Source organism: Chelonia mydas, chromosome 9 (assembly GCF_015237465.2).
Source record: "Chelonia mydas isolate rCheMyd1 chromosome 9, rCheMyd1.pri.v2, whole genome shotgun sequence".
NCBI lineage: Eukaryota > Metazoa > Chordata > Testudines > Cheloniidae > Chelonia > Chelonia mydas.
This window is the reverse complement of record NC_057855.1, coordinates 31754311-31777501: the sequence shown is the minus strand read 5'-3', so window position 1 is coordinate 31777501 and position 23191 is coordinate 31754311. Positions and strand designations below refer to the sequence as shown.

General features: G+C 39.6%; 1 protein-coding gene across 5 annotated transcripts in view; it reads right to left on the bottom strand.

The window, feature by feature from the left end:
* ATR (ATR serine/threonine kinase) overlaps window positions 1–23191 on the bottom strand; it is a 79385-nt gene that overhangs the window by 50133 nt on the left and 6061 nt on the right. For 3 of the 5 annotated variants that reach the window (XM_027817389.3, XM_037908359.2, XM_037908358.2), the window contains exons 4-20: window positions 19202–20091; window positions 17866–18056; window positions 16729–16917; window positions 16270–16493; window positions 15574–15726; window positions 13558–13756; window positions 12678–12937; window positions 11437–11627; window positions 11224–11324; window positions 10150–10321; window positions 9217–9387; window positions 7971–8165; window positions 7387–7572; window positions 6707–6799; window positions 2731–2861; window positions 2398–2541; window positions 822–915 (exon numbers count right to left, since the gene is read on the bottom strand). In XM_027817389.3, coding sequence (XP_027673190.2) covers window positions 822–915; window positions 2398–2541; window positions 2731–2861; window positions 6707–6799; window positions 7387–7572; window positions 7971–8165; window positions 9217–9387; window positions 10150–10321; window positions 11224–11324; window positions 11437–11627; window positions 12678–12937; window positions 13558–13756; window positions 15574–15726; window positions 16270–16493; window positions 16729–16917; window positions 17866–18056; window positions 19202–20091 — 3584 coding nt within the window. Of the gene's footprint in view, window positions 1–821; window positions 916–2397; window positions 2542–2730; window positions 2862–6706; window positions 6800–7386; window positions 7573–7970; window positions 8166–9216; window positions 9388–10149; window positions 10322–11223; window positions 11325–11436; window positions 11628–12677; window positions 12938–13557; window positions 13757–15573; window positions 15727–16269; window positions 16494–16728; window positions 16918–16999; window positions 18057–19201; window positions 20092–23191 lie in introns of those variants that run through there. The other 2 variants (XM_037908360.2, XM_027817391.3) reach the window with 2 other exon arrangements.

Below are 23191 nucleotides of genomic sequence, written 5' to 3'. Positions count from 1 at the left end.
AGGCAAAAAAAACAGGAACTGCAGTGTGCCCTGCAAATAACAAATTTGGGCTATTTTGGATCAAGGGCAAAAAAGCAATGGTTTTCTTTATAGTATTCATCCTTATAAGATGATATATTATAGGGACCAGTTTAGGATTTCATATTCTGAAGTGGTAGTTTTTCTAACAGGATATTTATTGTTAAAAGCTAAGCTGGTAAGGAGTAATGCTTAGGAAGACTATTAAACAAAGCACATAAGATACAGGGAAGTCAAAAGTTAATATTTAGAAATATTAACTCTTACACTACTCTGGGAGTGTAATGTATCAATGAGAATCTGGCTCTATTGTGTGGTACACATTACCAAGTTTTCCTTTATCTGCGGAGGTAGATAAGTATTATCTCCATTGCATAGCTGGGCAAGTAACTTAACTTCAGTTTCCCCAACATCATACAGAGAATTGTGGCAGAGCTAGGAACTGAATCCAGTAGTCTATTTCTGTTTCCAGTGTCCTGCACTGACCAAAGGATAATGCTTCATTTCAATTAAGAAATTTACACATGCATATATCTAGATTTTTACCCTATTAACCTGCCATTTTGTGAACACACATTCTCTTCAAAGAGAAGCACAATGGTTGAGATTTTCAAAACAGTAAGGGATTTAGAGACATATTTTCCATTAAATTAAAATTAAGGGAAAATGTGTGGGCTAAATCCCCTAGATTGCTTTGAAAATCTCACCTATAATATATTATCAGTATAACATACAATACTATATTGCCACACCTAGGTTTATATCATGAATTCTTTTGGTACATAAAAATATTAAAGCTGTACCTTTCTATATTCCTGAAGTACTATTTGAATTTCTTTCAGTTCAGGATGGTCAGGCAGAAAATATATTTCGTGAAGAAAGTCTTGTACTGCATCTCTAATAATGTTTTTTTTTTAAAATAAATATTACAAAGATAAAGAAATTAGTACAAATTAGTACAATGCTCTTTCTCCCTCCCATAATCAACTTGGTCTCTTAAAAAACAATTCTTTCCAACCGCGGGAGCATTTTAGCTCTCCATCCATCACTCAATCCCTCTCGAGGTACATCTACACTGCAGCTGGGACCATGCTTCTCAGCTCGGGTAGACAGACACACAAGCTCTGCTTAAACTAGTGTGCTAAATATAGCTGTGTAGCCAGCGGTAGCACGGGTGGTGGCTCAGGCTAGCTGTTGAGTATGTACACAAAACAGCTAGGCGGGTATGTATTCAGGCAGCTAGCCTGAGGTGCCATCTATGCTACCCCAGACCACGCTGCTACTTTTAGAAAAATAGCTCAAGCAGAGCTAACGCTTGCCTGTCCACCGAAGCGGGGAAGCACACTCCCAGCTGCAGTGTAGATATACCCTCAGAGAGGTGCAGCTCTCCTCCTCCTCCTGGGAACTGGAAGAAGGGTGAGAATAATCTAGCTTTGTTTTGCTTCCCCTTCTGGGAAAACACACATAAAACATATCTACCCAATATAGCAAACCAATGTTCTCCAACAATTGCTTAACCTATAGTGCTTCCCACAGCTCCCACTGGCCGGGAATGGCGAACCACAGCCACTGGGAGCTGCGAGCGGCCATGCAAATGTAAACAAAGGGTCTGGTGGCCTACCAGCAGATTACCCTGATGGTGCGGCCTGTGGGCCACAAGTTGCCCACCACTGTTTTATAGGCAACGTAGTTCTTGACTAAGATTTGGAAGATTTTTTTCTGAAATACAGTATGGCTAATTACTAAGACTTGGGTCTATCAAGTTAGAGACCTGGATTCTATTCCCAGTTTGCATGACCTCTCAGTGGGATAGGAGGCCACACTCAATAACATGGTTGTGAAGGGCACAGAATTATTAATATGTGTGACTGGAACAAACAAGTCTAGAACTCATGGTCCTTTGGTTCCCAGCCCAGTACATCTTCCCCTAGTCCAAGGACAGTTTGATGGGGGAAACCAGCACTAACAGGGGTGACCACCATTGTCGTAGCATGCCATAGACAAAATGACAGAGGCAAGACAATGGGGCAGTGTATGTGCAGTACTAATGGAATGATCAATGGCTTCTGGCAGCAAGCCAGGAACAAGCTGTATTAATAAATACACAGGCAGGAAAATGGAAATCTTTCAACAGTTTGAAACGTGACTTCATGAAAATTTGTTAATGCTTGGCCAACATAAAGACACCTCACAGGATCATCCCCTGCAAAATTTCAAAGTCTGCTGCAAGTTATGGAGGTGTTGGAACTCTTGAAAAACACCTTTCCACTATAAAAAAATCCTACCATTATTAGACAACTTTAATATAAGTGTTGCTACCACTCCCACTATCATACTTGAGCCACTAATGCACATGAAAAATATCTCCAGTCACTATACCTGTTCTCAACTATGAGAAAATAAAATATTGCGGCAGTTTCTTTTGGCTGGACATGTATGAGGGGCAACAAAGCTACTATCACATGACTGAGTAGGGAGCCAAGGTAAGCATGATCCAGGCATCGAACAAAACAGTCCCACGATCTAAATGAAAAGGAAAAACAACAACAAAAAATAAATATTCTTTTCTGTATATGGGCATTTTAAGTGAATCATGAGAGGCAAACACTAAATATTTAAAATAATTTTCGTTTCATGACCTATAGGTATACACCAGAACACCCATACACAGAATTTGAAATAAGTTGCTTTCTGAATACATTGTCAATTCACCTGCAGCATAACTCTGGAAAGTCATCCTTGTATCTTAAGCCTGTTCTCAGTGTAGTCATCATCTTCACTCTCACTGAACTGATATGTTTGGAACCCATAAGCTTCATTAAAGACATCAAACTGTTCAAGGCCTGAAAATAAGCAAAGCTCTCTTGAACAAAATAGATATTTGATAAATTAGTTGTACAGTGAAATAAGATATTAACTGTTAGATGTTAACTTTTGTCCACAAGTTGCAGCTGAAAGTTTTATACAAGAGTTTAGTTGTTAAATTGTTAATTTAATTAACATTAATTTGAAACTTTATGATCAAAATTAAAACCACACACCATTTTCTTTGAAACCATTAAAGCAACTTCCAAATTCCTATTGTACTTGTATACAATAGTGTCTTGATCAGCTGCAATAGCAAGGCTAATGAGTAAAGGCTCTTTGACCTGAAGAGATTTTAATCACAATCAACTATAATAGTATTTCAGTGAGTTGATTGTAAACGAAGGGCAGCCATCATGCAGAGAATTTTATCTGAATGTGAAATCCAGTCTCATTTTAGTTACTCGGCTAATTATTAAGGACTTTCATTCACCACTATACTGCTTGTCTCATACTCCTATAACAGTTTTATCTTCAAGACTTCAGAACTTCCTTCAAGATCTTTTTGCTGCTCAAAGTAATATAGTGGTTGTCACCACCTTGATCATGGTCTTTTCAATGCTAAACACTGTAATTATTGAGAGACGCTTTACTGCTGTCATCCCTCCTTGCGGCTTATGGTTACTCTGCCCAATAGTTTTCTAGGACTTGTGAGGGGGCACACCCTCCCTCTAGTAAGAGAAGGCTAACAAGCTCTTCTGGGCTCAGCCAGCACTAACCAGGCACACCTAGAAAGGTTTGCTCTGCCTGGAGAGAGAAAGCTTAAAAAGGCAAAGCCTGCCACAAGAAGGGATGATGACTAGGAAGAAGACTGCTGTATCTCAGAGACTGCAAGATATAGGGACAGATCAATATAGAAGAAGACAGTCAAAGACTTTGCGACTCTTGAGTCTGCGTGGACCAGGTTTAAAGCGGGAGTGACCCAAAAGAAGGGGCTGGAGGCAGATCCTAACCCTGATTAAAGACACTATACCTGCAGATAAGCCAAACTCCAAAGGGATGACAAAAAAGACTGCCTAAGAGACTGACCACCTTTGTCTCTTTTTTACTCTGATTACCCCTGTCTCAGGGGAGGGAGAGAGAAAAGAACCTTTTTGTTTGTTTTCTTTGGAGAATCCCCTGTGTGCCACAAACAAGGAAGGACTCTGTAAGCAAACCAAATCGTGGTCTGGTGGGGATTTGGCAGAGGTGGGCGGCGGGGGGGGCTCCCCACCACAGGGCACCAAAAAAGAACTGCAGCTAATGTTTCAAAACCTCCCATCCTCCAGTTTATTAAATTGCTGAGAATTCTACAAAGTACTAAAGGGAAATATTGACATATCAAATTTTCTGGAAGTCCACAATAATTCTGTAATCATGCCATTATATAAGCATCACAATGAATTCTTCTCTCAAAGAAGAAAATAGTTTCCAACAATAAGAATATGAGCTATAAGCTTTCACCATTAGAGAATTTACAGTCATTCTTCATGTAGTCTTTGGGGAACAATAACCAGACGACTAGCAAATTTCTATTATAAAAGAATGGAAATATAAATCCTTAAATAAACATTCATTTTACTTTTTCCCTTTAAAACTTCAAACTTTGGATATGGTCATTCTCCTAAATGGTATAAACAGAACACAACATTTTTATTTTTACATTTCACAATATCCATGTAATCTTTCCATTAAACATTACCTTCTGTAAGCATGTGTAATAAATTCCCTTTGTATAAAAATGTTCTATTCGGAAAATAATGAATTTTCCCTTCACATTTTAAGAAGCAGGGAAAGAATCTTCCAGGCTCCCCAAATTTCACTCCCACCTCTCTAGAAGTCCTCAGGCTGGAGAATTGTTTAATACTTATATAGTGCCCTTAGTATGTATGGCACTTCAAACAAATAAAAAAATTTGATTGCTTTAGAATGTAAGCTCTTCAAGGCAGGAGAGAGAGAAAAGAAATGACAAAGAAAGGGAAGAGAAGGATGAGGATTACAATAAAAAAATATTAAACGTGTACGCAGCATGAAAGAAGAAATTTGGGAATAAGTTAGGGCAAGGAAGGATGTGCAAATAACTTCAGAGGTAAACGATGAAAGAAGGAGATTTTAACATATGGATTTTAAAAGGCAGAGAGTGAAGATGCTTGCCACAAAGAGAGGTCATTCCAGACAAAAAGGGCCATAAAAGATGTGAGTGGAAAGATTCAGTGGAGCAGAGGCAGAACGTAGGGCAGGAGAACAGGGAGAAGCAAAGGCTGAGATGTAAGCAGGGTTAGATTTATGCAGCGCCTAGAAAGTGAGAACAAGTTTAAACTTGGTGTTCAAATAGACAGGAAGCCAACAAAGGGATTCAAGGGGTGACAATAAAAAACAAGGTTACTTTAGTGCAGAGGTGGGCAAACTATGGCCCGCAGGACTGTCCTGCCCAACCCCTGAGCTCCTGGCCCAGGAAGCTATCCCCCAGCCCCTCCCCCGCAGCCACGCCGCCATGCAGGCAGTGCCCTGGACGGCGGGGCTGTGCACTCGCGCAGGGCAGCAAGTCTGGCTCTGGCCAGGCAGCGCTGCTCCAGACGTGCCGCTCAGAGCAGCATAATAAGGGGGCCGGGGGGTCGGATAGGGCAGAGGTATGGAGGGGGAGGGGGCAGTCAGGGGACCCCTGGACTTGGAAAATACTGGAGCTGTCAATGGTTATGGTGAAGGAGACAGAGGAAGAGCATATAGCTGCAAAAGCTCAGATGTTTTAGCCCTGTTACACTTGAGAGAGTGGCAGAACATCCAGGAGATATCAGAAAGACAGAAAGAAATGTGAGCCCAGACTAAGGAGGAAACGTCTGGGTCCAGAGGAAGATTTGAGAATCATCAGCCTGGAAGCAAGACGAGAGATCATGGGAGAACAGACTTCTAGGAACAAGAGAGAAGGGGAAGAAAAGGAGTCAATATAGATAAGGTGGAAGGAGTGTTCACTAAGTTAAGAGGCAAATCAAGCAAGGACACAGCCATATAATGTAAAGATGAGAGTATCTTAACAAGAACTCAACAGCAGGGGTCGGCAACCTTTGAGAAGTGGTGTGCCAAGTCTTCATTTATTTACTGTAATTTAAGGTTTTGCATGCCAGGAATACATTTTACATTTTCAGGGGCCAGTGGATGGAACCCCAGACTGACAGCGGGCTGCGCAGGGCCGGTAGCCAGGACCCCACCTGGCAGGGGCTGGTGGCCAGAACCCCAGACCGGCAGCAGGGGCAGCAGAGGGAACCCAAGAACGGCAGCGGGCTGAGCCGCTCAGCCCGCTGCCGGTCAGGGGTCCCGGCCACCGTCCCCTGCCAGGCAGGGTCCCGGCCGCCGTCCCCGCTCAGCCCGCTGCTGGCCCGGGGTTCCATCCATCCAGGCCGGCAGTGGGCTGAACGGGGCCAGTGGCTGGGACCCCACCTGGCAGCAGAGTGCCACTAAAAATCAGCTCACATACTGCCTTTGGCACGTATGCCACAGGTTGCTGACCCCTGCTCTACAGTATCAAAAGCAGGAAAGAGATGCAAAGGTGACCTTTAGATTTGGCAAGGCAGAGGTTATTTCATTTCAACTGGAAGCAGCTCCACAGAAATGGTCAGCATCACTCATCGGCCAGAAAGGACTGCTTAAAAGAGAACCTGGCACATTTCTCATGGCTAAAAGGTATTGCCTCAGAATTGCAGAATTTTCAGTTTTTGCCATGAGCTTAATACCAATTTCAAAACACCAACTTAATCCCTGCAAGGCAGCCTACTGTGTTGGCCATCACGTTGCCTGAAAACACCGCATACTTGTCCTTGTTTAACTGTTCAAACTGATATTCACTCACCATTTTCTTATCTTCAATGCCAACACTGGAGCTCAGTAACTGCATGTTAAAGAAGGCCAAGATACCCAGCAATTTAGGTTGCAGATAATCAGCCTAAAATATTTAAAAATAAACTTTTACCAATAAAACATTCTGTAATATTTAGAGATTAAATATTAAATTGAGACAATTTATCCATCATAGTACCTTGTTTAAGTAAGTTTCACAGCATATTAATAATTTTTGAATGGCATGTCAGGTTTCACATTTTGCCTGACTGAATAAAGTGAATGGAAAGACATTTCACTGTAAGCACATCTTTATGGTAAAATAAAAAGGGAATCTATTGAGATGACTTAACACACATCCCAAAGGGCATACAAAGATTATCCAGTATATATATTATTTCCTTTGAGAAAGGCATTTATAGAAATATCACTGGCTGCACAGACGCTGTTCTATTACTTCAATTATATGGAAGTTTCTTCTACAAGTTGTGCTTTTTTATACTTATTTGTGTGTCTTGTCTCCACATTACAGAAGTTCTATTTAATGTAGGGTACTGAAATATTAAAATTTCTTCAGGTTTTTATATATTATACATTTTTGAGAGGTGCTCAAAATGTACTACATTTCCCTTCCCCTTCCTCACAGTGGAGAGATTGTTGAATTAAAAACAGATGTAACTTATTTCTCCTTACCATTAGCTCAGGTGATGTTATGTCTCTGGGTCCCTGATATAGATCATCATTTGATGCAAATGAAGCCAATATTGACAAACCATTGAAGACCTGCTGATAATGCTCTCCTATACGTAGCAATAATTCATTATGCAATCCCTGGTAGTCTTGTCTCAACAAGCTGCCCAGTTCTATTTCCGTTTCATTCTATAAATCAATACCAACGGCAGAGAAAAAACAAATTTTATTATACTCAAAATATACAATACAAGGTAGATTGGGCTTATGGAAAGAACCTTTGAGTCCAATAGTTCTAAGAAAAAAAACTTACAATCAGTCATATGAGCAGACAATTCAAACCTTCAAAGACAGAGCTCTAAATTTAGCTGCCAGCTCTGAAGACATTTGTTCACAACCAAAAGGGACTGACTATAAGATGACAAAACTACTCTCCGTATACAAAAAATAAATTTAAGATGAAAAATTAGTGTAATAAGTTCTCATGTCTTTAATATATTGTGTTTAAAGAGGAAAAAATATCCCCAGCTTGTCATCTATTATTGCTCCCAATCTGCACGTGTAAAGCTGGAAAATGCTCAAGTTACCTTGAGGTAGTGAAGTGCTCGCTCTAGCTCATCCTTAGAACAGGAACAGACCAAGTGGGAGAAGATGTATTTGAAGTTGTTGATTAGGATTTCTCTTCGGTTTACATTCAGCTGTTTTGCTATGGTTCGAATAAGTGCAGATGCTGCGGGACTGGCCTTGGCAGCGAGGTCAGGCAGTAGAACTTGCAGAGTTCGCTGACAAATTAAAAGCACACTTACCAAGATTAAATGCAGATTTTTTTCTGTATGCCAATGTGAAAATATACCCGTACACCTATTATCTTGATTTAAGATTGACTTATTAAGAGCGAATCAACAAGGATACTAGAGAGGAAAATATCTCTTAGTCATGGAAAGACTAATGGAAAAAAAGTAATTTTATAGGGTTGCAATAATAGGAGATTTGAACCCATACAAATGGCAAGTGAATGTATAGTTTTGTCTAGTTAACAAAAAAAACCAGAGCCAGAACACTTTGGCCTGTCAAACTGTTGCACATTTCCCCATTACCAACAAACCAGATGCTGATCAAAAAATTTTGAGTTTGTGTGAAAACTTTGGCTAGTTCCTAGTTCGCATTAAAGTAGTCCTCTTCAAACAGGACAACATTAATGCAAACTAGGAACTTATAGTTCACACCTGCAGCATCCACATGGAAAGTTATAGCGCAGCACTTTGATGTGCACTGCTATTCATACTCTTGTAGTCCAAACTGCAGAGTAGTGTAGACAAGCCCTTTTACCTTAAAGAAAATAAGCAGTGTTTATATTAGGGAGGGCAACAAATGAAGATGTCATCTATCCAGAGCATCTTCTATTTTATGTTTGAAACAAAAAACAGAAGGTTACTTAGAGAGGAGGAAAAAAAAATATCCTGAATGAGGACTCAAAAAATTGCTTCAAAATACAGACTTTTGACTGAACATCTTATCCTAGAAGCTGCAGAAGCCAATAAATACTCTGAGCAAATGAGTACTTTTGTTTCATACTTGGGTAGTTCACTTCCCCTCACACTCTGAACCACTACTACAGATCTATATGCCGCAGTTTCTGGATTGAACATCTCCTCCCCTGCTTGAGCTGTCAGCAGCAATTCTAAATTATCCCAATTTATAGCTACCAACAATTAGAGGAGGAGGGGGTTAAGAAATAAATCCAGAGTTACAAGATTCACTGGAAGATAGTGGACTAAAATTTAAAAAAATCCAAGCTCACAAAATTCAGAAATAAAAAAACTACCCACTCACAGACAGAAAGCGGTTGAGGTCTGGGAAATCAAATACATTGGCAATTTCAGATAACATGTCCAGGGCCATCCTTCTCTGATGAGCAGCCTCTTGTTTTTGTAGCTCATTACTCTGGCATGGGGTGTTAGAAAGTACTGCCATCTGGCTCGAGTGCAGGGATTCCACTAGAAACTAAACATTAAAAGATAACTTACAATATTAGTTTTCCACCTCCAGGACATAAAATCCACACTGAACAAAGATATCCAGCTAAGCACCTAATCTAAGGGGAAAAGTTATAGCTTCTCTTTCTTCCTGTCTACATTTTTCTTCTACTTACACTAAATGACCCAAACTGAAAACCACGGATCATTACATTTGACGATACTCAAGTTGTAGTTTAAAAATTTTACTTTGGAAACTTTAATGGTGGCATCCCAGCCAGCTAGAAATTGATTTTATATTATTGCCTTCTGGGAATATTTAAAAACTGAAGAGAACGTAACCTTTTAAATAACCTGTGGGAAAAATCACTGTTGCATTATGCCTGTAACATAAGGTCAAATGTAATATCAATTTTAAAAGTAGATCCCATGAGGAAGTGTGCCATATAATGCAAAAGATTATGTGGTTCTACAATTTCAATATTTAGGGAGCTGGGACATGAGAGGGAAACAGAATGACACTGCTGGTGTCACAAACCCAATCAAAAGTAAGAGAGTCCCAGTCTTCCTTGAAGAGTTTAATTTATTTTAGAAAATTATGTCAAATAGGACTCCTCCTGTTTATACTCTACATAAAACAAAAGCTTTCTGTAAATTTTACTTTCAGCACCACTTTTAAAAATGAATGGGGAAAACATTGCCACACAAATTAATATCTGTGAGGCAATGTTTTCCTTTGCAACCTAGCAATATAATGTGCGCTAACGGAAGTAATACTCATTTTCCTCACCTGACAGATAGGCTTCTTGTACTGACTGAAAAGGGCTTGCAGTTTTATAGACTTGGCTGCAGCCAGTGCTCTGATTTCTGTATATGCTGCTCCAGCCACGGATGATGACTTTGACAACAAACAATGTAACAAATGCAAGAGCGCAAATGGCACCAAGTCCCCTTTCGCTGCCCTTTCAAAAGCGAGCAGAAAAAAATTACACTGTTAGCATGAAATGCTAGTTACAACACTAGTGAGACTACCTCTAACATATGCAGGTTACCATGATAAACACAATTTGTCACTGTGTTTTTATATAACCTCCTATTGTTCACAAAATGGACGCCATGGTAAAGAGCAGATGATTTCAACAAATATGAATATATAGTATTTAATCATCATTTAGTATAAAGACTTACTCTTTGAATGGATTTGTCTTTATTAATTATAATTAGGCTTGGCAGAATTCAACTTTTAAAATTAATTTTGAAGGATAATATATTTTATCAATTTAAATTTTCACACTTTTAGAAAATTATGGGAGTGTCAGACAATAATTATTTAGTGATAGTAGATGATGAGATTCAAAAAGTTCAATACTGAACCGTTAAAACATAAACTGTCAACATCACATGTCAAAACATACGAAGTACATATCCTTAAATCAAGCTCCAGTTCTCAAGCAGCTTTTTATTTTATTTTTTTTAAACTTTGCCCATCTGTAAATTTCAATAATCATAAATGGAAATATTTGTCAGTTTGTGTGTGTACAGTGAAATCAATGTTTCTCAATAAAAATCTAATCCTTCCAAAACCAATTATAATGCTATCCTTTTCTAAAGAAGAAAAATATTGTCACTTGGGCTCTGACCCTACACAATTGGACCTATGACAGAAGACACTTCCACATGGAACCCTAGTGAATACACCAAGGCTCAGTACAGATGCAAGGGTCTGCCTGTGTGGATCTATCTGCAAAGATGGGGGCTCTAAAGAGTATTATTCTTGTATTCACACTTGTGCAACAAGACTCTCAGAACTATAAACTGAAAATACTTATGAATGTTCAAAATATAACATACAACCAAAAGTTACCTTCCAATATCCCCTGTTGTTAGAATTAATGTATCCTTCAACTCATTATTTCTAGATATTTTAGCATTTGTATAGGCTTCTTTCATTCTTGAAACAAAAAGCTGAAAAAACAAATTTGAAATGGACGAACTATTCAACACATTAGTTAAACAAGATCGTTTTTGTTGTAACAGTTTTACATTTTTGGCATTAGAAAAGAAAACATGGGTTCACCTCTTTTATGAATCCTTCCTCGGAGTCCAAGGATGCCAATATGTTCCTAATATTGTCACTGAATGCCACTCTTACATCTTTGTCTGGATCTTCCATTAGATTTAGTAAAGCTCCAACAAGAATCTTTACATCCGATTCATCATCTCTAAAGTCCAGATGTTTGCAGAGATGAGGTATATTCTCTATAAACGCTAAGGGAGAGAGAAATGGGTGGAAGAAGAAAAAGGAAGATAAGTGTTTAATGCTTTAAAAAATGTACCAGAATAATTAATGATGAAATAATATACAAAAACATCAAAAAGACAGTTCTATATTTCATAAAGCTATTTTTAAAAGTGTCAGACAAAATGGTTATTTATAATTCAGATTTATACCAAAATGTTAGGCTTCTATTGAAAGGTACAGAATGAGAAACTACAATAGATATTAGATTTAATTGGACTTAACATCTAAAACAAACATCTGATACTAAGTTAACCATGCTTGAAAGTTCATGTTTATATATCTATAGTGACATTTGTTGAGCCAATATGGTGTACAGAAGTACACAAGTGGCTACTGTAGTTTGCTTATACTGTGCATCACCACAACTATTTTGTGAATGCTGACTGTACATTAGCCAAAAAAATATTAAGATGTCAGTTGAGCGTGTTGAGGAACAGAAGCTGATATATGTCAAGCACTCATTTTTTTTGCTTCTGCCAGCTAGAGCCAATGGAAAATATCATGAGCACAATTTCTCTTTGCTCTAAGATGTTCTTGCTTCCAGAAAGCATGTGTATTCATCAACCATTTCAAAAGTGCTTGACCTATTTGGGAAGGAGGTCTGGTATTAATTTATAATATATTTAAAAGAAAGCAAATAAAGATTGAGAAATGGGATGGGAGATGAAAAAGACAGAAAAGAGTGGAATTAGTGAAAGGTATTAAATAGAAGATACAAGTTATCAATTAAGGAGAGGCTCTTTAGTGCTAAATGCTAAGCAACCACAATCCTCATTGATTTCAACAGGAGTTGAGAGCATTCAGCGGTGAGGTATCACAGGTCAGACTTACCAACATATGAGATGTGTTTGTTGTCAGACCATACGCAAACACTCTTATTCCCACCTACTGTACAAGTTGCAGGTTGATAGAAGGAATACAACACAGAAGTTGGGTGGCGAAAAAGGACAGTGCAAGTAATTTTAGTATACTACACAAGAGTGTGAAGGCTAAGAAAAAAAATAAAATCACTTTACCTAGCTTTACTGAACTAGGTACTTCGCTTTCAAGAAGTTTAAAAAATGGCTTGAAAATTGAGGCTTTCACTGAACATGTATTTTCATGAGCAGAGATCACAGTAAGACTGCTACATAAAATATCAAAAGTTACATGCTCAGTATCAGGTTCTGTTAAATGAGGAGTTAAATTAAATGTTCCAGCAAGACAGCAAGCTAACTTCCCAGCAATACTGGCACAAGCTTTCTTGACTAACTCAGATTCATCATTGATTTGATCTCTGTAATGAAAGAAGAAAAAAAATCTTTAGTATATCACTTAATGAGTCATTTGCATTTTATATGCAATACATTCAATAATAATAATTTCCATATATTTAACAAGTTAAAGTAAAAGAGTGTTTACATAAATAGTTGCTCTCTATAATGGCTATTTGTTTTTCTTTTTTGTCACTGCCACAAACTCTGTGCTAAATCTACAAGGGGGGTGGATAGGGTAGAATGTGGAGAATTAAGGAATCTTTAATCTGGAATACTAGCACAGGAATAGGCAGGCTGCGCATGCAAAATTGGGCAAAAAGGAGGGTAAGGCAGGTACACGGGAGGGGGACAGGGTGAAAGAAAACAGAATGGGACTGTATAAAAAGTTATCAGGCACAAGCATAACTCCTTCCACATTTTGTTGCACAATGAATCTTCTTCCTCATGTTTGTGTTTGTTTATCTAGACTAAAATCGATGGGCAGAGAATTTGTCTTTTATATGTTCTGAGAGACTCCTAGTACATTTTGGACGCTATATAAATAAATAATAAAATAACAAGCCACCAACACTAACATTCCTGTACTAGTTTTCTTTTTCAACCATGTAATCAGAAAGGTGAAAGCAGCAGTAATACATACAAGAAAGTTTGGGGAATTATGCTGTAGGATTTCACACTTAATTGGTGCAGGAGGACAGGGAATCCTTTAACACAACTTGCTCGGATGACTTCCTGGGGACTCTGTAGTGCCCAACGGTAAACACATTTTCTCCAATCCAGACATATGTTTTTTGGGAACAGTGACAGAAGGAATACACAGTGTGACTGAGTTTGAGGTGCTGAGGGGGGGAGGAGGAAGAAAAAACAAAATAAAAACTGAACATTACATAAGGCTTTGAATACTATTAGCTCTTTGTTGTTGCCAATAAGATAGAAAGAACAAGACAAACTGGTGGAAAGAAAATATACTGTTGAAATGTGAGACAATTTCTTAAAGGCAATTAATACAAGGCATACCTATGTCTCTTAAGTTTTGCATACAGGCTTAATATGCTATGATTTATATACACCATTTCTTTTGTTATAATCTTTGCTCTCTCATTTAAATAAGCTATTTTTTTTCCTCATGCAGTGTTCTCATATAAGGCTACGTTTTAGTCATGGGTATTTTTAGTAAAAGTCATGGACAGGTCATGGGCCGTAAACAAAAATTCACAGGGGCCTGTGACCAAAATACCAGGACTAAAACTTGGGTGGTGGTGCTCAGGGGGAGGTCTGGGGGCACCACTGCATCAACTCTACTTTTACCATTTAACATGCTTATACATGTTGAGAGATGTTCCTCTAATAATTCCATATTTGTAGGTGACACAGTCTTTGCAGAAGCTGTTTGGTGATGGATTGATATCTATAGAGATAACTAATGCACTTACTGCTAAAAAGAGAGAGAGATAGACTTGGGAGTCCTTATAAATCATAAAGAAACCAGCTAGCTTGGAAGACGGGGCCAAAAGAAATCTGATGAGGTTCAACAAGGAAAAGTGCAGAGTCCTGCACTTAGGAAGGAAGAATCCCATGCACTGCTACAGGCTGGGGACAACTGGCTAAGCGGCAGTTCTGCAGAAAAGGATCTTGGGATTACAGTGGACAAGAAGCTGGATATGAGTCAATAGTGTTCCCTTGTTGCCAAGAAGGCTAATGGCATAATGGGCTGCATTAGTAGCAGCACTGCCAGGAGATCGAGGGAAATGATTATTCAGCACTGGTGAGGCCACATTTGGAGTACTGCGTTCAGTTTTGGGCCCCCCACTACAGAAAGGATAAGGAGAAACTGGAGAGAGGCCAGGGGAGGGCAACGAAAATGATTAGGGGGCTGAGGCACATGACTCACAAGGAGAGGCTGACGGAACTGGGCTCATTTAGTCTCCAGAAGAGTGAGGGGGGATTTCATAGCAGCTTTCAACTATCTAGAGTGAGGTGGATTCCAAAGAGGATGGAGCTAGGTTGTTCTCAGTGGTGACAGACGACAGAACAAGAAGCAATGGTCTCAAGTTGCAGTAGGGGAGGTCTATGTTGGATATTAGGAAAAGCTATTTCATTAGGAAGGTGGTGAAGCACTGGGTTACCTACGGAAGTGGTGGAATCTCCATCCCTAGAAGTTTTTAAGGTCCAGCTCGACAAAGCCCTGGCTGGGATGATTTAGTTGGGGTTGATCCTGCTTTGAGCAGGGGGTTGCACTAAATGACCTCCTGAGGTCTCTTCCAACCCTACTCTTCTATGATAGCTTTCTGGCACTTTAAACATCTCCTCTCAAGTGCAACATATGGCTGGAAAGAGATGTAGATTTGCGGATTTGGTTGGCCAGTTCACTGTTCCCTATTGTGTCAGGCTGACTGGATATTTATGGATACAACATTGCATCAGTTCACATTCAGAAGATTACCCATACAACCATATGGGCTAGAATTTTCAGTGAAATTTTATGTTGAACATAAGTTGATAGGTAAGGTCTGGCACATACCAAATTATGCTTCCTGTTTGTCACTAGCAAATGGATTTATGAAGCCCGTATGAAAGGAACAGCGATGTATATGCAGCGTATTAAATACACAAATGTGCAATCATAGAAGAGCTCTAATATGCTATCCATACTTACAGAAACTATTTGCAATCTGTTGGCTCAGACCTAGAAGATCTGAGCTGAAAGGAGACAGCTTGAAAGAAGAGTCATCAGAATGGCCATATATCCATGGCAGAGATAACATTCCACATACATTTTCAAGAATCTGATCATTCAGATGGTTCTTCCCTAGGGAAAACCCACATAAAACCATATTTGTTAGTCTACGTGGCTTACAAAATGGATGTGTATATTATACTTTATTTAGTTACAGAGTAGAAGTACAATATCAATCCACCCATGTATCAGAATTCTGCATTTTAGAAGTGAAACAGTAAAGCAATGATGTATTAGAGGAAAACATTCTAAATTTATGTGAAAAAGTACCATCTACAAATCCTAACCTCTACAAAGTTCATTTCTTAGGCATAGTCATTGTCCACACATCGGTTTTGTCCAAAGAAGAGAGACAACGGAAGCAAACAAAAATGAAAAAGGAAACACAGTTTACTAGTTTTCAAGATGGATGCATTCCACAGTTGACGAAACTGCCTTTAATGCAACCAGGATTCCTATTGTGTACATTGAGAAGCGGATTATTAAGTTCAGGCACAAACTCTAGACTTTAATAAATTCATCCATCACAATAAACCAACCAACTTCTAGCAGCATTTTTAAGTTTACAAAATATCAGAATTCAGTGAAGAGCTTTTAATTTCAACAACTTCTCACCTTGCATATAAAATAAAGCATCAAAGATTTTCACTATTCTGTCAATCACTGGCTCCAGGTTAGCATTCTGAGCAGTAGATTCTAGAAGGTTCCTGCAAACTGTCACTACTCTCATGACAAAGTCAGAAGAAATCCAGATCAGTTGTACATTCACCTCAGAATCTGAAGACCAAGCAGCATTACGTTTATGACTGCTTAAGCCCTGAGCAACTTTATGATCCATGCTGTTAAGGAAAAAGATTTAGAAATCATGTGAACATTGTAATGTTAGGAGTTTTTCCTAAATTATAACCAAAAGTCTATCTATGAAAATGCAGCTATTCAAAATGCAGGCAGCTTTCCCGCAGTTGCATGCAGACATGTACACAGGTAATCTTATAGATGTTACAAAAGTTTACAAAGGAGTAATTACACATTTACAAGACACCAGTAGATAAATGGTCAACTTTGTACTTTTACCTGTTAGAATTTTGAGAACAATGAACTGTACACAGGGCAGCTAGTCGTAGTACTACTGCAATTCCTTCTACAATTGGAAGAATGTCTGATGTCAGAGCATCTTGCTCCAGGAGAAATACTAAGGAGGCAGCTTTCTTGTTTATTGCATTCCACAGCATGCTCTTTATTTTCATGTTCACGGGACTAAGCCTGTGATTAACCACATTATTTTAGTTTTTAAAAGCATTTGTTCAGCAACATACAATTCCTTGTAAATAATGCTAGAACTAACCAGTTTTGGAGGTAGGAATGTAGCTGTAGAAAAATGACTTTACTTAATTCTTATATTTTGAGAAAACAAAAAAAAAAAATCAACTTCAGAAGCATAAATTATTATTCATTCATGAGGAATAAAGCTTTGGTCAATTATTCTTGAAGAAGTCAGCTTCATATGAAGAGCTGTAGAAGGTGCAATCATCTTTTAGAAAAGTGTTATCATGGGTCAAAGATGTAAGTAACTGAGAAAACAAAACAATGGAGTGCTTTAATGTTGCTCCTTGGGTGAGATGGGTTTTTGGTTGTCTCTTTTGTCCATTAATTGCAACATCAGGATCTAAAACATGGTCATTCAAGTATACAAATAATGCGTAATTTTAGATAGGATCAAAACTGTATTAAAATAGCTACACAAATATTTTTAAAGTGAAAATGAAATACATGTGGATTATATATTATCATGGAGTATTTCAGATTCCAGAACAAATATGACTGGATAATATGTTGTGTTGTGTGTGGCTTATACAAACTCACATTAAAAACTATGAAACAGACATTTTTAAAATATTACATACTCTCTATTTTGCTATTTTAATTTATAGTTATACAAAAAATTAAAGGTTTTTTGATGCTGATGTATTAAGCAACAAAAGGTATCCTTTTTTATTTTAAATTAAATTTGGCAAATAATGATTTAATCCATAAAATGATCTCTGGATATTTATACTCTGAAAAATAAAATGGAAAAAGTAGATCCAATGCATGTGTTGCATTGTAAGATGCCAAGAAGAATTACCTTAAATGCAACCATTTCACCATCCAGTTAACTGCCAAGATCTAACCAAACTACTATACAAAATAGTTATTGAATAAATATCATACGCTGCTGGCACAGATGATTTCTTTGGATGCTTTATTGATAGACTTAGTCGTTGCTTTTTTTCTGGAATTTCATCACTACTGCTGCTCCATCCATCTGTATCAGAGGTATCCAGCTGGTTCCGACACTGAAGCTCCTGAATGATTTCCAGACCTTCTGTTTTTAATGCTGCATAAAGTGGACTCACCAGATACTACAACAGACAAACGTGCACACACACAAAAATAGCATGAAGTATGCTGTTTCTTGGTTTGTCCAGAGAGATGGGGAGGTGGCAATATTTTGTACAAACGTTTCACAAGTTTATGTCAGCTCCAAAAAGTGGAAAAAAACTCCTGTACAAGAATCTGATTCCACAAACACTTATACACATGGAAAATTAATTTACAGCAGTAATCCCACTGAAATCTATAAAACTACATAGAAGTACTTATGTGAATAAGTGTTTTCAGGCCTCTCAGTTATGTGTCAAAAGCTTTCGTATACCAGTGCAGCTTTCTGTGCTCTTTTCTGAGAGTGGACTGCTATTGCTAGTTCTCTTTCATTCACATTATTTAGCTATTAGTCAGGATTATCCATTCAGTCTGTTTTATTCCCTTATTTTATCTATGCAATAAATATCAGGGAAACGTTACTTCTATGCCACTTATTTTTGTACTTTACTTAGGTTTAGAAACCAACTTTGCACAGATACCTTGAAAATCCAGCACAGATTTCCATCTAGTCAGGTAATTTTACCAGTGTTGTATGAAATTGTTATCTGCTCCTGTATACTGTTATCCTGTCCTGTCATAAACTGCATGTATATCTGTAAAGCCTCTCCAAAATTTAACAGAATATTTTAATAAGTTCAATAAGATTCCTCCAACCACCATACAAACACATCAATAGCATCTTGGCTGGAAGAAACTAAACTAAAGATGACCAATCTGCATTCATTAAAAACAACCTATTTATTAATAGAACTCAAAAAATGTGCTAGGCACTTTAAAGTATAAACAGAGATACACTGTACATTCTTCAGGACATGGACAATTTTCAGCCTCATTTCTACATTATGATGTGTGTGGGCAAGACCCTGTACCTGCCTGGAGCTCTACTGGCTTCACGTGGCTCCATGCAGGCAGAAAGGTCCACCCACACACATCACACTGCAGAATCAGGGCCTGAATTTAAATATTATACGTAGAATATAATTACAGAAACAGAAAGAAGGACATGATTTAACTGTAACCCAATAATCTACCTTAAGGCATTTCTGAAACACTTAGTTTCTATGTATTCTTCCTTACATAGATGGATGACAAAAACAACAAATATTTGTTCAGATTAACCTACCTCTTGTTCTTCTTGACTTCCAATGACATCAACAAAAATTCTGCAAATGGTGCAGATATGGGCCTTTCTTACTTGTAAAGCAGATTCATATCCAGCTGGAACAAACTTCAGAAAGTACTGAAGTATGTGACACAAAGCAGCTTTCAACTTTTCAGACTTAAGATGTCTAAGCACATCGGCTTCAAACAGTGCTCGAAGCTTCTCTAACAGCATATTTAGGTAGACAGGTTCAATATTTACATAAGAATCTGCTTCAAAAGGAAATAATGTCCTCACCAAGCGTAAAAGTGGTTCTCCAAAGAGTTCTAATTTTTCAACATCCATTTGGAGTACTGATTGTAAGATTCCAAAAAAGACTGTGAAGAAAATGCCGGCAGGCTGTTCTGGTGGCCCTCCTAATTGGATCAATTTTATTAAAAGGTTCAAGGCTAAAGCTTTAATTTTTGGTCTACCATACTCCAACAGTGAACAACCTATCCCCCACAGAATAAGGTCCTCTCTTGCAAAAAACACATCAGAAACAATGTCAATCAGAACTGTCATTAATGTAATTTCCAAGCATTCCACATCATGCATGCCCATCAACTGTAACGTGGCTGAGCTTAAATAACCTAGATTTTCATTTGTGTTGCTTAAAAATCTGTTTACCACCACTGGCCAGACTAAGAAGTTCCTCTGAAGCTGCCTCTGTATATTTCTTTCATGCAAGAAAATTAGATCTTGGAAAAGTTGCAGTAAATCTTTTGTCAGCACCTCAAAAACAGTACAGCTTTTCGCTTTAAAAAGAAACAGGAGAGAGCAGATGACGTCACAGATGTTCCTGTGTAACACATGACAGTTTGGAGCTGCAGCAATTCGCAGAAGCCTTGTTATAATCCAATTACTAAATTCTAAATAGAAAAAGAAAAACACACACAGAGGAAATATTGTGATTCATATGCTACAAGATTTACTCTTTAGAGACAACTATGTAAATAATGTTTCACTAACAACTACACTTAACCCACCCCACCAAAGATGAGATGAGTATAGTTGGCCACAGTAAATTGCACTAGGGTAACAAGGACACTTGTCCAAAATATCCATCTCATGCCACAGTCCATGTCCGAGAGCCTTATTTCAGCAGTTTCCTTCCTTCACTATAGCTACTCTAAGGCTTGGTCTACACTATGAGTTTATGTCAGATTTAGCAGCGTTAAATGGAATTAACCCTGCACCCGTCCACACAATGAAGCCATTTTTTTCGACATAAAGGGCTCTTAAAACCGATTTCTGTACTCCTCCCCAACGAGGAAATTAGCGCTGAAATCGACATCGCCGTTCCGAATTAGGGTTAGTGTGGACGCAATTCAAAGGTATTGGCCTCCAGGTGCTATCCCACAGTGCACTATTGTGACCACTCTGGACAGCACTCTGAACTCGGATGCACTGGCCAGGTGTACAGGAAAAGCCCTGGGAACTTTTGAATCTCATTTCCTGTTTGGCCAGGTGAGCTCATCAGCACAGGCGACCATGCAGAGCTCATCAGCACAGGCGACCATGCAGCCCCAGAATCGAAAAAGAGCTCCAGCATGGACCGAACGGGAGGTACTGGATCTGATCGCTGTATGGGGAGAGGAATCCATGCTATCAGAACTACATTCCAAAAGACGAAATGCCAAAACATTTCAAAAAATCTCCGAGGCCATGATGGACAGAGGTTACAGCAGGGACGCAACTCAGTGCCGCGTGAAACTTAAGGAGCTCAGACAAGCGTACCAGAAAACCAAAGAATCTAACCCCAGACACGCCACTTCTATGCTGAGCTACATGCAATTCTAGGGGGGGCCACCACCACTACCCCACCCCTGTCCGTGGACTCCGATGATGCGGTACTCTCAGCCATGCCCGAGGATTTTGCGGATGGGGAAGATGAGGAGGAGGAGGACGACGAGCTTGAGGAGAGCAAACAGCACACCGTTCTCCCTGACAGCCAGGATCTTTTTATCACCCTGACTGAAATACCCTCCCAACCCAACCAAGCCGGAGAAGGGACCTCTGGTGAGTGTACCTTTTAAAATACAATGCATGTTACAAAAGCAAGTGTTTTTTAATGATTAAGTTGCCCTGAGGGCTTGGGATGCATTCGTGGCCAGTACAGCTACTGGAAAAGTCTGTTAACATGTCTGGGGGTGGAGCGGAAATCCTCCAGGGACATTTCCATGAAGCTCTCCTGGAGGTACTCTAAAAGCCTTTGCAGAAGGTTTCTGGGGAGAGCAGCCTTATTCCATCCTCCATTGTAGGACACTTTACCACGCCATGCTAGTAGCAAGTAATCTGGTATCATTGCATGACAACGCCTGGCAGCGTATGGTTCCGGTGTTTGCTGGCAATCAAGCAACATCCGTTCTTTATCTCTCTGTGTTATCCTCAGGAGAGTGATATCATTCATGGTAAACTGGTTGAAATAGGGGAATTTAATTAAGGGGACATTCAGAGGTGGCCGTTCCTACTGGGCTGTTTGCCTGTGGCTGACAAGAAATCCTCCCTGCAGTTAGCCACACGGTTGGGGGGGGCATTGGCGCTGAGCTGTTCGTGTTTGGCTAGCAGGGATCTTCCCTGATACCAGCCACACGGTGCAGTAAGGGGTAAACCAATCATCCCAGAGAACTGGATGGGGGAGGGGGGCGTTAGTTTGGTTTCTGCTGCTGCACATTAACAGGAAAACCGCAGCACTAAATGGCCAACTCAAAGTGCTTTGCTTGGTATGGGAGAGGAGGGTGCTGCTGTTATGAAGGTTGCAGAAGCCGAAAGACTATGGCTTACCGTGGCCGCCTGCAAGCCTAATTCTGCTGCCCGGCACTGCGTGTGTGATCTCTAACACCAAAGCCACAGGCACTCAATATAAGATGCAAAATGTGACCTTGTACCAAAATCATATGTGCTATGTAATGTGAATAGTGTTGTTCACCGTTAAAGAGTACAGCCATTGTTCTGTAAAATGTATCTTTTTAAATACTTCACTCCCTTTTTTTCCTCCAGCAGCTGCAAATGTTTCAAGCCTCCCTCCTCCGTCCCAAAGGCTCTCTCAGATAAGGCAGTGAAAAAAACGCATGCGCGATGAAATGTTCTCTGAGCTCATGCAGTCGTCCGGCACTGACAGAGCTCAGCAGAATGTGTGGAGGGACACAATAGCAGAGTACAGGAAAGCGGCCGATGAACGTGAGGAGAGGTGGCGGCAGGAAGATCAGAGGAGGCATGATGCAACACTGGGGCTACTGCGGGATCAAACGGACATGTTCCGGCACCTGGTGGAGGTTCATGAATGGCAGCAGGATCACAGACTGCCGCTGCAGCCCCTCTTTAACCGCCCTCCCTCCTCCCCAAGTTCCATAGCCTCCTCACCTAGATGCCCAAGAATGCGGGGGGGGGAGGGGGAGAGGAGGCTCCGAGCACCCAACCACTCCACTCCAGTGGACAGCCCAAGCAACAGAAGGCTGTCATTCAACAACTTTTGAAGTGGCCTTTTCCTTCCCTCCCACCCTCCTCCCACACCCTACCTGGGCTACCTTGTGAGTTATCTCCCTATTTTTATAATCAATTAATAAAGAATATATGTTTTTTAAACAATAGTGACTTTATTTCCTTTGCAAGCAAGCTGTGATTGAAGGGGGGAGGGCGGGTGGCTTATAGGGAATTTAAAGGAAACCAAGGGGGCAGGTTTTCATCAAGGAGAAACAACCAGAAGTGTCACACAGTACCCTGGCCAGTCATGAAACTGGTTTTCAAAGCTTCTCTGATGTGCAGCGCTTCCTGCTGTGCTCTTCTAACCGCCCTGGTGTCTGGCTGCGAGTATTCAGCAGCCAGGTGATTTGCCTCAACCTCCCACCCCGCCACAAACATCTCCCCCTTACTCTCACAGAGATTGTGGAGCACACAGCAAGTAGCAATAACAATGGGAATACTGGTTTTGCTGAGGTCTGAGCGAGTCAGTAAACTGCGCCAGCGACC